This window comes from Natator depressus, chromosome 18 (assembly GCF_965152275.1).
Source record: "Natator depressus isolate rNatDep1 chromosome 18, rNatDep2.hap1, whole genome shotgun sequence".
In the NCBI taxonomy this organism is placed as follows: Eukaryota; Metazoa; Chordata; order Testudines; family Cheloniidae; genus Natator; species Natator depressus.
In genome coordinates this window covers 23,280,839-23,297,225 of record NC_134251.1, presented here as the reverse complement: position 1 = coordinate 23,297,225, position 16,387 = coordinate 23,280,839, and the positions used below count along the sequence as shown (strand labels likewise).

At 42.1% G+C, this 16,387-nt stretch overlaps 1 protein-coding gene across 13 annotated transcripts in view; it reads right to left on the bottom strand.

The window, feature by feature from the left end:
* The window catches only part of CAMTA1 (calmodulin binding transcription activator 1), a 918,369-nt gene that overhangs the window by 23,807 nt on the left and 878,175 nt on the right, over window positions 1–16,387 (bottom strand). For 8 of the 13 annotated variants that reach the window (XM_074975524.1, XM_074933832.1, XM_074933833.1 and 5 more), the window contains 6 exons: window positions 13,276–13,463; window positions 9,678–9,924; window positions 9,060–9,131; window positions 7,926–7,946; window positions 4,744–4,937; window positions 3,888–3,962 (listed from right to left, as the gene is read on the bottom strand). In XM_074975524.1, coding sequence (XP_074831625.1) covers window positions 3,888–3,962; window positions 4,744–4,937; window positions 7,926–7,946; window positions 9,060–9,131; window positions 9,678–9,924; window positions 13,276–13,463 — 797 coding nt within the window. The remainder of the gene's footprint in view (window positions 1–3,887; window positions 3,963–4,743; window positions 4,938–7,925; window positions 7,947–9,059; window positions 9,132–9,677; window positions 9,925–13,275; window positions 13,464–16,387) is intronic. The other 5 variants (XM_074933834.1, XM_074933835.1, XM_074975522.1 and 2 more) reach the window with 2 other exon arrangements.

The following is a 16,387-nucleotide window of genomic DNA, read 5'->3' as shown; positions in this document are numbered from 1 at the left end:
AGGGACACTGTGCTGGAGGGCAGGTCCACAAGCAAAAGGTACTACCACAACCTTTACACTTAAAACTAAGAGTCAGTCACTGGCTACCAGGCCTGGGCATTATCCACATTCAGAACTATTCATTTGTGCATCTCTTGAAAGACCTGTTCTGTCTCATGCTCTGTAATAAACACTTTCAAGGTAAGACATGCTGATACCATGATATGGTAGCATAAATGTTTTTCTTCACATACCTGAGGATATGTAACAGATGGACAAATAGATATTTTTCCTAGAGCTATAGTAATCTCTGTATCTCCTATCTTAAGAGTTACTGTTGCAGATGAGTGTACAGAATCTGTTAATGGGGGTATTTTTGTCTACAGGATGTCTGCCCATTATTCATATGCATATATCTTAGCAGAGATGAGCCCCAGCTCCAGAAATCCTGCCTTCATCCAACAATGCACACTTAATTGAAATTCACATTTCTCTCTATCCTATGCAATGTTCGTGTATCAGTTACCAAGGTAAGCAAACCAACTGTAAGTCTCTCTCATTAACTGACCCAATGGCATCTGAACTGCAGTAAGTGAAAATTCATGACACTCCTTTAACACACTGGGTCAGATCCTCAGCTGGTATAAATCAGCTTTGCCCCATTGAAGATCTGAGCCAATGAGTAGATCTAACAAACCACGAGAGGTACCTTAGAGCTGTTTTTTGGATCTGGACAGAAAGGAACTTTTCATAATTTACTTAAACAGATTTAGACAAAATATCAGTCAGATGGTTACCAGGAGAAAGCCCAAGAAAAGCGCTTAACTGAATCTTGCATAAAGGGAACTGAATAATCTCTTAGCAAGAATTATTTCCAGGATCCAGTTCCAGTATCTAGATGTGGCCAACAGAACTAGGTTAAAGCAAATTTTAAAAATGCAGAATTAGCAAATGTTCACTCACAAGTTACACGTTTAAAAACTTCTGCAGCTGAAGGATTCACTGGCTTTACATTTAGTTTGATGGCTCTGTACCAAGGTCTGGCTTTCTTTCTTTCTTCTGCTGTTTTTCCCTCCCCTCCATTAGCTGATAGGTCTATTTCTAATCAGTCTCACTTTCCTTATGCTGCTAAGCTCTCTCTCTGTTCCTTTCTATCACTCTTTCCTTTCTCTCTATGGTATTCATAGTGCATCAGTCATCACAGTATCTTGCGTGCTGATGTGAATTTTCAGAGGCGAAAGAAGTAGCTCCATCATGTCATTTTAGAGAGCCGGAGACGCCGCTAGTCACATTTCCCACCCCACCACCCAGAACATCCAGAGCAGTAAGTGAAGTCTAGACTTCAGAATGTGCTAGCTCACCCCCTGTGATTGTCACTGGAGCTAGGAGCCTTCTCCTATTGGTGTGCTCACTTTTACATTTCTAAGGGAACAAAATCCAATTTGCTCTAATAATTTTACTAAAAAATCTGGATACATTCCCAAATTCAACACAAAAAATACCCAACACTCCCACTGTGCCATTCTTTGTGTGACCTTTTCAGACCACGGTTTTTATGCGGAATCCTTATGCTGCTTCACTGAGTAATGAGATTTTGAAACTTTTGTTTGTAATTTTCTCCAATGCCAGGATGCCTCAAGGTAAAACTCTTTTGTAAATGATAAGATTAGTAATAAGGAAATATCAGTGTTAAACCTTTGCAATTGCCCAAGTAAAGCACATGCACATTCTGCAGTAGAAACACGTACATAGCACACAAAGGATGTGGGCATATTTTCAGTTTAGAAGGGGAAGCATGGTAATTTGGGAAATATGATAAGCTCTTCCTCGGAAATGAGAGTCAAGAATTTCTTTTTGTTTAATTCCAGCCAAGAATTAGGGATTAATTCCAAAACAATCCTGATCTCTTGCAAAGCAGTGCATTACCCTCTGAGCTCAGAGAAGGAATTGCTCTCAAGATGGTACATGAGTACAGAGCAGTGAGCTACAGCCAAAGTGCCTGAGGCAGGAAGAGATTTATTCTCTGAGTCACAGTCAATTTCCCTCCCCTCCTTGCTTCCCCCCCCCCCCCCCCCCCGTTTAAAAGCAACCAAGACCTAATTCCCTCTGTCTCTACACAGCTATAGTGACCCCACCTGACCAGGTATTGCAAGGAATTGAGCCAGAGACATAGGAAAGGTCTACTCCTTCATGGGCTTGAGGTACATATGAACGTGCAGAGCCCTACTTTAAGGAAACGAGCAAATAAGGAGAGGCTGACAGAAGGAGAAGGGTCAAGGACAAGAGAAGCTGCCAAAATTGCACATTAGATAGGCCAAGGAAGAGACTGGCCTATTGAAAAGCCTGGGAATGGTGGTGTAGTCCAAGTATTTGGCTCACTGGTGGGAGATTCTGCACTATGGCTAATTTTAGGGGACCTTTTTTGTATGTGCAAGTATGTTTATGGGGGTGTCAAAGTTAGCCAAATACAAGAGTCCCTGGCAGCTCTGCTCCACTGGCCATAAGGAAGGGGGCACAGTACTTCAATGTGGACTGCCCTGCCTTCTAAGAGATCTGAGGGGATCTACCGTTTCTGAGTTCTGTACCTGTTCTATGGGGGGGGGGGGGGGGAGTAGACCTGTGTGGAGAATGATCAGATGAACCTTTGAGTTCACCTCTGCCTGCCCTGTTGTAGTGAGGGACAAGCCAGCCATACTCTGACAAAATGCTGTGTCAATGTCAAGAGCACTTGGCGCTAGTTTAGAAACCTAGAGTAGTCCCTCTCTTGGGCTGCATCTGCGGCTTGCCATGTGAACCTGCAGGGCAAGTTGTCTGCCCGCTGCTAGGGCTACGCCAGCCTCATCCCAGTCTGTATCTCTGACCTCATACAAAGATGACTATTTCTAAACCTTGTACCAAAATACTAGTAACACCATGTGCTTCCCTCCGTTTCAGAGCTTAGTTTGCTGAACCAGCATTGGCCTAAACTAAACGTACTTTGGTTTGACTAGCTTCCAAGTATTTTACCGTGTCTTACTAGATGAGATAAGTGTGTGGTTATTATGGAGAAGACATATGCAGAAAGAGCTGAATTCATTTCTACTAGTCAAGACAATGTTATGGCTGACAAGTTAATCACAAACAAGATCCTTTCATTAAGTAATGAAAGCAAGTCACCTGAACACAGTACAGCACTGTTATGGGAGCTCCAGCTGCCACATGTTGCAGGCAAACAATTGAATCAGTGTTGTCCTGAGTTCCTGGTACTGTTAGGAGACCCTTCTTGCCTTGTGTATTTATTCTCCAATTTAAAGTTTATTTAGACACGTGGCATGGCTGACATTTGCACTGACTTGTTTGCTGTTGAGTCTCTCCCCTCCTAGAGGGCTGTGGGGCTCAACTTATCTAGATTATAAACAGAGTCATCCATTGTGACTCCACTAAATGTATACCTGTGTCTTAAGTAGAGATGCTTCCAAGGTATAGTGGATGCTGTGACATGCTGCACTACGAGGCTAAGGTGCAATGAAAAGTCTGTGAAGCAGTTAGGATATAATCTATGTAGCAAAAAAAAAAAAAAAATCATTCAGCTGAACTCTCCTCCAGGGACCCCCAAGCTCAACTGCACTAAAGCCAACTTCAGTAAAGTAAGGAGTATAACTAAGAGTTTCTTTGTTCTTCTTCCACTCATCACAGCCTTAGCTTCTTTTACCATATCTGCAATGCAGCTAAATGTCTTAGTGACAGTCCCAATCTAGAGATTTTTTTTCTAGTGTTTTTTGTAAGCAGCTGGGCTTCATTACTTGATGTTGCGAGTGATTTGCAGTGATTCTGTTCTATTTAGGTTCTTATACTGCACCCACCGCAATGCTCTGGGGATGGCCTAGGACTGATAGGTAAGGAAAATCCATATAAAGGTGATGTCATACCTGTGGCGGCAGCGTCGTAAAAACCGCATGATCTTGCGAGCAGCTTGATCCTGCTTCTTGGTGAGCAGACTGCTTCTAAACACAAACAAAGGAACATCAGGGCATGGGCAGTATTGAGGAAAAAGAGTACTAAATGGGAGAATAATCATTCTGTGTGGACTGTGCATTTCTCACCTGGCTCTCCTGTAAAATGTGGCACAGTCCAGGGCTGCGTTAGATACCAATATACAAACAGTATAAGCCCTTAAGAACCTCACACGCTACCTCTATTATATTTTCCTCTGCCTCATCTCATTTGTGTAGTTGGAGAGTAAGATTCTTATGACCTGTCCCTTTTTTTACTGTCCCTTAAATGCTGCTTTGATGTGTATATCATCTCTTTAATTTTAAAACTGATTTTTATGCATTGCTGGTGATGCTGTCTTGAGTCCCTAAGATGCTTATTAATTTGCTTTCTGTATGAGGCCATTCACAATCCAAGATGAGAGAATAAACTGAGTGAACTGTTCTTTCTAACCCAGACTTATGGAGGAACCTCAAAGCCAGCAGAACTAGCACACATGCTGCTATGGGGATCTCCATTCAGAAATCAGGATGCTGCTCTCATTTCAAAAGCAGCATCATTCAGTTTTATTTATTTTTTGCTTTGGGCTTTCACTTGTAATGCCAGTGTCCATGATTCACAAACTGCATCAACAGGAATAGCTATGACAGGAATATCTAGGCTGTTCCTGCACTTCAGTTCTCGCACGACAGCTCAGTTTGCCTGAGAGCCTTCTTTCCTCTACATGCTAACTTAGCTCTCCTCCTCTCTTTCTTTCAAGAGTAAATTTTCAGCCCTTTACCACAGACCCACCTAAGTTTCTGTTGTACAATGGCAGCTGCTCGATTTTTTTGTCTTCTCTTCCCACATTCTTTGTAGCTGCGATAGTACTGCTGGATCAGCACTGCGGCTCGTCGGCTCTGCTGGAATTTTTTCTGTTCATAATAGCTTCTGAATTTGCTCTGGATAAGGATGGCAGCTTGTGTCATCTTTTTATAAAGTGCATACTGCAAGGGAGACAAAGAGAGGCTAAGGCATTCCAGCAGGAAGCAGGCTTCCAAGACTCTCGCCCCACTGCAATGTGATGGGGGAGGATACTCTCTGTTCTTGTTGCTATGAATAGAGACCAAACTTAGTATCTCCTCACTGACTGGAAACTGTCTGAAATATGGCCCTGTGACAAACGGGTGCAGTTGTAGGGTTGATGCTAGGGTCTAGTCTAAACTAGAAAAATTAGTACCTATAGTACAACCTCTGCCAGCAATGGTGCAGTTGTGCTGCGGGGTTTTTTTAATTTATATTTCTAATTGGTAACAATGGTGTAAGTACTAATGTAGACATGGCACAGATGTTTTAACTTTTGAGTCATGAACATGTGTTCTGATCTTGTGTCCAGTCTACAGTCGTAAGTACTTATATTTCTAGTGCACATACATTCTAGTACAAAAGTAAGCCAACTGCAGGGGAACTGGTATTTACTTTTAACAGGTACAGCAACATTCACCATTACAAGATGCCAAATGCCATGAGATAAAGGTCTCTGGTTCTTCTACACACACAGCTGTTGCTGTGTCAAGACTTGCACAAACAAGAGGGGACTATGTCTAGCTAGCAGACTAATGAAAAAACAACGTAACATACTATACACAAAGTGCTGATAAATGCACAAAGTAAGTATGTTGAAAAAAACATTTTGTCTCTAAAAGTGAGATTTTATAACTGAGAAGTATTAAACAGATCATTTAAAAAGTATTTTGCTTTTCAATGTTCATGCCATTTGTAGTTCACGCTGGTCAGGCAATGAAGACAATATTTGGGTTGCTCATACTGTTTACATCCAAATGAAAACAATATTTTGAATGACGTAATTTCTGATACTACTAAGAATCATTTGTATTAAACCAAGCCTAATGTTGGGCCTAAACTATTGGAGGGTACCCCTTTAATCATTATAAATGAGAGTGATTTTTCTGTGTTTTATAAAGTCAATCACCATGCACTGGATTTGCAAATTTGCACTACTGCTCACATACACTAAAAATCCCCCTCCAATACTGGGTTATTTCCAGACCAGCAATCTTTTATGCCTCTAACCTTCCATCTGTAAAACTTAACCAATGAAGAGGTGCTTTCCATTAGGGTCCTTCTGCCTTCTGAGACAGGCCTGAACAAGTCATGCGCTCTATTTCTGGCTAGTTCCTGTGTGAAAGATTGCTAAACATGGGCAGAATGCTCCTCATTCAGAACCTCATGGATTAGCTCCCTGCACTGAACACAGCCCAATATCAATGGCCTGGGTCTATTAATTGAAAATGGGAGTTGTACACTGCTCTCAGCTATTGCATTCTGTTGAGTAGATTTCTATAATAAGGTTTACCTTGCATAATAAAAGACACATATTACTTAGCCTTCTGCAGAGCAGTCAGTAAAGAGGAGAGGAAGCAACTCTCTAAAAGCAAGAATCTCTTTTAAATTTTCTCCCTTCAAAATAACCAATGTAAGACAGCCCTCCCTGGTACATGGAAGTCATCTGCATTCAGGAATATTTAAAATTGCACACGATTTACTTTCTAAGTGGTAAATGCAGACCTGGACTGATATGTGAAGGCCACATTTAGCACTCTGAACTGATGTGTAGAGCAGACTTCTACTGTGTGCTGGTCTTCTTGTGAAGAATATGTCATAAAGTGTTAAATATCCCCAGACAGTTTGCCAGACTTTGACTCACTGCTCATCTAATTACAGGAGAGATGTGACACATGGGCAGCAGCCACGTCTCTAAATCTGACAGTTATATATCATACTTCAGAGAGTTCCCTCTTCTTAAAAACAAATAAACAAACCCATCATATCATTATGGAGTAACACCAATATTTACCAAATTTAACTCTTTGGAACTGAAGCAGTTGTTGGTTGCTGGTACATTTTGTTGTCATTTTTTTATTTTCGGGGCAGGGCGGGGGTTTAAATAAACTCTTACAATAATTAGATGAACCAAGGTTTGGTTTTAAATTAGCTATTTCAGGCTGGTGGGAGCTGGGAGAACAAGGGAAACAGTAATTAGCTTCAGTCAAGTAAGTGTCTCCAGCCAATCTAGGTGCATGACGACAGCCACGTTCACCTTCCTTGACAAAATAGTGCTTTGGCCCAATATGAAGTGTTTGGTGAGGGAGGAAGCTGGGGGTGGAAGAACAGCTTTAAGAGGACACACCCATCTTCATATTACATTAAGTGTCCTCCGGAAAAACAACATGCACTCTTATGTCCTAGGTACCCTGACAGCACTGGAAAACGCCGAACTGATACCGATCACTGCCATGGTCAGGGTGCTGCACAGGTAGGAGACAGGCTGTTACAGTCACAGCATATTGTCACAGGACAATTCTAACAGGACACTGACTGAATTAGCAGTAACACACAAGTTGCACTGTAATTGGGAATTCAGTGCACAGGTTTTTAAAGATGAAAATTAAAAATACTCATGGATACAGACAGAGCATTGATATCACAGTCTGTGTGGACGTTCAGAGCAATATTCCCTCATGTTGTCCGTGACCATGGAGGCAAATAACGGAACCTAATAGATCTCAGCAGCACTGGGAGCAATTTAATGACCCAGAGCACTGTGGACAGTAAAGGTTCTTGTTGCTCATAAAGATAATGCTAAGAACAGCTATAGAGCAAAATTTTTCTTCATTAAGAGGTAGCACTGACACAGTCCCCTCATCTCAGCCCTTCACTGCTCGGTAAGTGTATTTAGAAATATTAATTGTGCTTCTACATTAACATGCGTTGTGTTTCTGGTAACACAGCCCATCTCTGTCTTACAATAGGGATTTGTATTTGTCACAGACCAGTCTAGCTGACAGATACATTCACTGCTGGGCATTATCAAATCATTTCACTGAATACCAGGTTTTCCTGGTTTGTACTGAATGTGAAAGTTTGTAACTCAAAGGGAACAGTCTCCAAGGCAGTGTTTGCTGATTCATTACCTTCAAGGCTATCCAAGTAAGCTTAGGGGAAAAACAGAAAATACAAGGTTAATGTTAGATCTGCAAATAAAGGACTGAGAAACAAAAACCAAACACCCAAAAGAAATGGCTCCAGGGCCCAAGACCAACCTTCTGGAGCAATATTTGAAAGGGAATTCACACTAGGATTATACGACGCATCACTCCAGAATGTCACTCTACGGTTTCCCAAATAAACGTTTCTAATTAAAAGTTATGTAATGGCCTCTCTTCAATATTGTCATCCTAGATGTCAATTTGTCTGAGTTGGGGGGAGAAGTGTGTTTGAACTGGTGCTAATAGGCTCCTCATTGTTCCCATTTAAAAAAAAAAAAAAAATCTTATTTCTGGGTCTGAGACCTCAGCCTAAAACTTGGCTCCAGACAAAAGTGTGCTGAAAGGTTTCAGTCCTGGGATAAATTATATCAAGTGAAAAACTGGATTTTTCATATTTTAAAATTTGACATGTCGTGTTTTCCCCCTTCTCCCCCCACAGTCCAACTCGTCTTAAGCACAAAACCATCTTAAATTTCACAATGAAATTTGGAAAGCAAATAGTCAGAAGTACAATGTAATCACTTTGATAAATAATAATATATTAATATACATGTAAATATGAAGTACAGCTTGTTCCTCGGTCCAAATGTGCAGCTATAGACACACAGTTGCTCTAGTTTCAGACCAGCTCATCACTAGTGCGTTAAGAGATAAATTGCAAGACTATTTGATAACAAACCAGGGAAAATACAGAAATTAAAATGACAGGTTTCAGAGTAGCAGCCGTGTTAGTCTGTATTCGCAAAAAGAAAAGGAGTGCTTGTGGCACTTTAGAGCTTATGCGCTAATAAATTTGTTAGTCTTTAAGGTGCCACAAGTACGCCTTTTCTTTTTGAGAAATTAAAATGTTCTCAAGGAAACATCTTGTGAGATTAGACTTACAATGTGATTTTTCTCTCCTTTTGAGCTTAATCATAACACAATCTGCATATTTATCACTGCATATTGAAAAGCACACTTTGGAGGTTCTCTCTTTGGGCCAGTTCCCAATATATGTAGAATCTGCTGCCAGTATTCACAGGTGCACATTATCTCACAGAAACTCAATTCTTCACTTACCTGTTTGTATTTTCTGTAACAACGCTGAATGACAGCAGCAGCCACCTCCTGCTGTTCTCGAAGAGGACGGCCCTGTAACGAAATGTGAAGAAGTTATGAGTCAGCATAAATCGCACTGAACAAACAGGAGAGAGAATGAGAGGTAATGGCTCTCTGCAGCCTGAGTATAACCCCCGGTTCCCACTTACCATCACAGCATCCTCTTTTTCAGTTCTAGCCAGCAGTCTCTAAAGAAGGGGTTTCTATTAGTAATTATGAAGATGACAGAACACCCTCCCCAATCTACAAACAATGAGTTTGACAGTTTGCAGAAGAGGATGAAAACAGGCATCTGAACAAAGACTTCGATGTGTACTTTCCTTGAGGATTTTGAGGATTGCCATACGGCTGCAGAGGAAGCACTGCACATTCTAAAATCTGGACTCATCTCCCTTTTTATGCTAGCTTGTTAGACAAATTTCAGCAGCATGCGAGTCCCAAGGTAAGAATTAGCAGGGTTACACATGACACACTGGGAGAATTATTTTATCTAAGAAATATATAGTCTACATTCAATTTTCTAATGGATTCTACTTCCACACGCCCATGGCAAAGAAGTGGGATGCTCCTGCTACTTACCTTGTATTTCCTGAACACAGTCTGGACAAGTTTGGCAGCTTCATAGAGTTCTCTTTGCTCATGATCAGACAGAGTTAACTGTGCAAACTCATTCTCTACCCTTTCGCTGGTGGATGCACTCAGAAATTCTGACCAATCTGCTGCTGAAGGAAGGCTGGGTTTCTCAAAAGCTATTTCACTGATTGGTGAGCCTACTGGGCTCAAGCTGGTGTTTGAAGAAGGGGTCAGGGGTTCACTATATAGACTTCTGAAATAAGAGGCACAAAAAGAACACTATGTCACAGAGAAGCAGGACTGGCATGACCAGTAGCTTACTACATTTTTATGTAATAAAAGGGCAAAGTTACCTCTTCAAATGATGCTGCACAACCCAAAGCCCCATGAGGCCCATGTCCTGTGACATGCTGAATATGCACCTGGCTGCAGTGGAATTTGCAGGTTGAACACTGGCTTTGGGATTCTGTTTCATGATCTGAGATATTTTTGCCTCCCCCACCTTTTACAAGACTCATGTGTATGATGGTTTCACCTCCATCTTTAAAAGGCGCAGAGCCAAATTAATCTCTGGTGTAACTCCACTGATTTCTCCCAAGAATGGATTTAGCTCACAGTGAACTGAATGCTCCACATATATTACAGTGTAATTTCTCTGTTCTTTCTAATCATTATTTTGTCATTATAAAAAGGTTTGTGTGAAAGGATTTTTCAAAACAAACAACAAATTTGTCTCTCCTGAAACACTTAAAAAGGAGCTGATCTTTCCACCCTGAGCAGAGCAAGCGTCTAGCCTGGGCCAATTTACTTTTTCTCCTAAGTTTAGATTTGGTACCAAAGCTGGAAAGGTTTTCTCCACCCATCATCTAATGCACAGCATTCTGGGAATTCAGTGTCTCAGTTCTATCTTGAATTCTGATATTTGTTTGCCATGAACTCGCCATGTGAACAGCACAACTGCTTCAGCCCTTTCCATGCAACTGGGCCATAACCAGAGCAAGCAAGTGGGGCAGTTGCCCAGGGTGCAAAGCTGTGGGGGGCAGAAAAATGGGGCAGAGACATGCCAAAATAATCCTGGCAGGGGGTACAAATATGCTTGCATGCCCTGGATGATAAAATGTCTAGTTACAGCTCTGCCATGCAGATATAACCGTGCCCAAACACAGAGTGCGCATCTGGGAAAAATTAAAGAGCTCAGTTTGTTCCAGTAACTTGATTTCTAGTTTTTAATCTCAGAAATATTTGTGTATCAGTCAGAGATACAAATGCAGAGGCTGATGAATTCAGAGGCAGAAGCTCTCAGAGGTGGCTGAGCTTCTATCACTTTAAATAGCCCTGTGGTCTCCTGGGAACTGGGCATCTCTAAAATAAGTGGAAGTTAATTTCTTTGCTGTTCAGATAGGGACTGTTACATTCAGATTAGGATTTAACAACAGACTAAAATCCATTTTAATCTTTTTGAATGATCCTGAGTTTCTGACTATAGTGCTGTGAAATGAGTTTCATTAGGGCTGCCTTGTCTTCCATTTCTCCGTGCTGCTGGAGGCCCCAAGCTTCATGGCCTAGTTACACTCTGCACTGCAATCCAACTTCAGAACTTCATGTTACTGCACATCCTTTTATAATAAAAGGCAAGAATTCCAGCAGCTCCCAAAGGGGAATGTCATAGGACATAAGAAATTGGGTAAAATGAGATAGGCGTGCAACTGTTATGGGATGTTACAGGATGGTCTAACGCTGCTCACTTCTCCCTTTCTGATGCAAACAGCAAGGGGTAAGGGATTAATGTTGCCTTGCTTTCCCAACAGAAGTCTTCCCATAGACCTCTAACAAGACACAAAAATTCTCGTGACATCTGCAGCAGTTGAGTTAATCTTCAGCATGTGAAATTAAGACAGAAGTTACTATTTAGAACAGACTCTGCAGAAGTTATCTGCAAAATCAGCGTGTGGGATTAATATTGCTAATCGTCATAACCTGACAATCGTGCTGGGTCAGATCTGGAGGATTCTGTGGGTGAATCCATCAGCATTTTTAAAACACTTGTCACTAGGCACTTGCCATGGATTACAGATAAGACACTAAAACCCTCCATCCTACTTTTGCTTTGGCACTTGGCTTCTGCCTTTGTGACCAGTGCTGGGGTTTATCTTCTGATCCATACTTTGGGGAAATGCTTTCTTTCCCCTTTCCTACCAGCCCTAGTGAGGGGAGGTGAGCTTTGCAGTATAACATGACGTTAAAAGGAACTCTTCCTAACATCCTCTGGGATGTCATCCAAGAGCCTTCCCATACTCAGTACCATAAAAACGGGCATTCCAGTCATTCTCTTCTATCTGTTCACTTCCTACTCCAGAACCTCTAGGACCTTGGGGTCCCTTTTCCTCATCTTTCACATTCTGAATTTTCCTCCAGGAACTGTGGATAGAGCCGCACATGGAACAGGCTGTGACTTCTGGACAACACAGCTGGGTGCAGGTCTGTGTGTGATTTTGGGGGAACAGCAGCAGCAGCTGGGCAGGGTGCCAGTGCAGAGGAGTCCTAATGAGAGAGACTAATTGAGCCTATGTTGGAAATCCACAAGTGCTTATTTACTTGAACAGAGACTAGACTGGAAAGGACATCCCAGGCACTAGGACTGACAAGCCCCTGACTCTCAGTTGGACTACCCCATGGTCGAAACAGGAACCATTATTGCTCACTTTGAACTACAGTAGAACCTCAGAGTTACGAGTTTGTAATTCTAAAATATTCGTAACTCTGAACAAAACATTATGGTGGTTCTTTCAAAAGTTTACAACTGAACATTGACTTAACACAGCTTTGAAACTTTACTATGCCGAAGAAAAATGCTGCTTTCCATTTATTTTTTTAACAGTTTACGTTTAACACAGCACTGTACTATATTTGCTTTTTTTTGTCTCTGCTGCTGCCTGATTATGTACTTATGGTTCCAAATGAGGTGTGTGGTTGACTGGTCAGTTTGTAACTCTGGTATTCATAACTCTGAGATTCTACTGTATAGCTGTTTAAACTTCTGTACCTAGTGTATTTGCAACCTTTCCCCTTTCTTGCCAGCCCCAGTAAAAACATTCCCTTAGCCACGTGCCTAAGTGGTTACTGGGGCCCACCATATCTAGCCCCTACAAGGCCTACCTGCTGGAGCACCTACACCGGTTGCCTCTGAGACATAGTTTGCCAGGCGCGCCATTGGTATCCTAGCAGTCGGGGTACAGAATAACCCCAATAATTACAGATGTAGAGCCAAACAGATTCTGTTGTTTAACCAGCTGAACTTTCCTCGTGGTCTCAAACAAGAATCTGTTGGTCTGAAAGGGTCTGTTTTATTGCAGGGGTTTGCACTTTTCCGTCAATTTACAGTTGTACCAAACAAAGGAAAGCATGAAGGCAGTTGCTTATATTGCTTGATGTTTGTATGTGCGAGACCAAGTGTCTGTCCTAGAATTACCTGCATTAAACCCAATTAAAAAGCAAAACCAGAAGGTCAAACCGCGCGCACACACACACACAAAATAATCAGACCAGCAAATCTGTAGTGAAATCGGGACATGTCCAAACCTGCCTTGTGGTTAGTGTTACTGACCTTATCTGTGCAGCACTTGGTATATGATCAACGTCAGCGAGGTAACTGGCCAGCCAGCTCATCGTAGTGTTAATGGCAGCACTGTCTGTCCTCTCCACCAGCGGTGACTCCATTGGCACAAAATTCTCCTGCTTGATCCTGTCAGGCGTTGCTTCAATGATGTGCTCTGCAAGTGTCATCATGTTCACCTGGGAAGGGGCAGATAAAAGCAATGTTTGCCAACTTCCTGCCAACACCTTTGTAGTGAAATGGTTCACAGCTTTACCCCAGGATGAGCAGAAGGGGACCTGTCCAAGTGGATGGAAAGTGAGGGTCACTCACTGGACCTGATCCTGAATAGCTCATTCAGGCAAAAATGCCACTGGCTTCAATCTAAGACTATGTCTACACTAGAGAGCTTATAGCAGCTGCGCCACTGTAAGATCTCCAGCGTAGCCGCTCTATGCTGATGGGAGAGAGCTCTCCCATTGACATAATAATTAATCCATCCCCCAATAAGCGGCAGTAGCTATGTTGGCGGGAGAAGCTTTCCCGCCAACGGAGTGATGCCCACACCAGCGCTTAGATCAGTTAACTTATGTCGCTCGGGGGGTGGCTTACTCACGCCTCTGAGTGACATAAGTTATACCGCCTTAAATGGTAGTGTAGGCATAGACTGAGTTACAGTTTTTCCAGACCCAAAGGCCAGTGTTGGATGGCTGGGAGGGGACTGAATAACTTGTGATCATTAGGAAAGAGAGAAAGGCATTGAGTGATTTGCACTGGTTATGCTGTCAGCAACAAATAAGGATAGAAATTTAACAAGCATGGATTCTCCTTTACAAGTCTAGAGACCTCCACAGATTGAGGCCTTGTTTCTGACCCGTAGAGGAGAGACAGGAGAAAAGCATTAAATCTTCATTTAGCATCACTGCTGCATACTTTCTAAGGCTGTTCCAGTACCCAGAACATACCTATGTTCCCATGAAAGAGACAGTGGAAGAGGACACAAGTTCAGAGTTCATACAGTTTGTCACACTTTACCTCCAACCCCATTCCAATTAACTGCCCAGACTGGTGGGCGTCTTCCCTCTATATTTCTACCCTTATTGCTCCCTTAAGTTTTTTTTTTAAATTTAGAAATAAATATTCATGTTTGGTATTTCACTCTTCCTTTTGCTAGACTTGACTCCTTTCCCTCTGGTTTCCTATATCGTTTCTAACACTGTTGTATTGGAGTGCTTCCAAGCACCAGGTGATCCTCTCCTGTAGTGAAGAAAACAGTCCATGATACAGGTATGGGACATCGCTCCCAATATTAAATATTTGGTGTTGGCAACATTCAGGGACACAAGCATGACACCTCGGTTCCTATGACTAGGGCCTGTACAGTGCTATAGCGGCACAGTTGTAGCGCTGAAGTGAAGATGCTCCTACACTGACAGGAGAGCTTCTCCCGTTAGCACAGTTACTCTAACTCCCCAAGAGGCAATAGCTCTGTCGGTGGGAGATGCTCTCCTGTTGACATGGCGCTGTCTACATGGGGGGTTAGGTCGGTATAATTATGTCACTATGGTGTGTCGATTTTTCACTCCCCCGAGTGACGTTGTTATGCTGACATGGGTCTGTAGCATAGACCTGGCCTGAAATTCTAGGATGTTATTATCGCACGAACTGGCAAATTTTCCAGACCTTTCTTGTGTAAACTTGGAAGTTTAAACAAAATCTTTTGTGCAGCAGTCTTATTTCTGTTATGCTTTTGCCACCACACCTGTCAGAGCACTAGAAAATCCACTGCCCCTTGCACACTGGATTTGTGCCACACACACTACAGACTTCAAAATTAAATGGTAACAGGGTAACAGCAAAGACAAAAAATGTCAGATTCTGACATTCATGACAACAATGCAAGAAATCCAAGCCCACCAGCAACTGTGTAAGAGAAAAGAAGGTGGGAGCATGATCCCCAGAGACTTCAAGAGCTTCTCAAAACCACTATGCCTGGAGACCTATCCCATGACAGCATGACTTATTTCTGTCAGGAGATCTTCTATTATTCCTTCATTTAGATCCACTGAAAGGGTGATGGTTACTCTAAGCAGCTCCTATAGAATATTACAGGGATTCAGAATGTCTATCACATATAACAAGTGTGCAGCAAAGGTCGTGAGCTGATATACACATAATCTGTGCTAATGCTCCGTACCATTACATTTGTGCAATGGCTAGCATACATTTTGTGATATCATCTTTGTTGAATTACGCAAATACATATAATCAAGAATGTTTACAGAAATCCTCCCTTACAACTATCGTTAATTGCTAGTATTCAACCTAAGTTGGCCAGCGACAGGAAGAGATACTGTTTTGGGGGAACAGCAACAATTCCACACAATAAATGTTTTGTTAAAAATAGCCCAATGCCCTCCATTACCAGGTACTATTTATCAGAGCTAGATGGCAGTTCAGACACAATTACTAATATTTAAAACAACAGTTAAACGCAGTTAAGTCTCTTAAAAATACTCTGTCTCAATGCCTCCTTTCTCACCTGGGTTGTGGAGCTGCAGGGGAGAAGGATTAACATAGGATCAGACTAAATGTTACCATTGAGACCAACTGAACTAAAAATCCAGGATCCCACAGCGTTATGTTGGCTCTTCTGCCTAATGACATTAGCTTTACATATAAATTCCCTTGGGCTTGAGTGTATTTTACTATTAAATGACTGGGATTGCCTGGGCTTGTTTAGTCTGCAGAAGAGAAGACTGAGGGGGGATTTGATAGCTGCTTTCAACTACCTGAAAGGGGGTTCCAAAGAGGATGGATCTAGACTGTTCTCAGTGGTAGCAGGTGACAGAACAAGGAGTAATGGTCTCAAGTTGCATTGTGGGAGGTTTAGGTTGGATATTAGGAAAAACTTTTTCACTAGGAGGAAGGTGAAGCACTGGAATGGGTTACCTAGGGAGGTGGTGGAATCTCCTTCCTTTGAGGTTTTTAAGGTCAGGCTTGACAAAGCCCTGGTTGGGATGATTTAGTTGGGGATTGGTCCTGCTTTGAGCAGGGGGTTGGACTAGATGACGTCCTGAGGTCCCTTCCAACCCTGATATTCTATGATTCTACGACTTAAGTA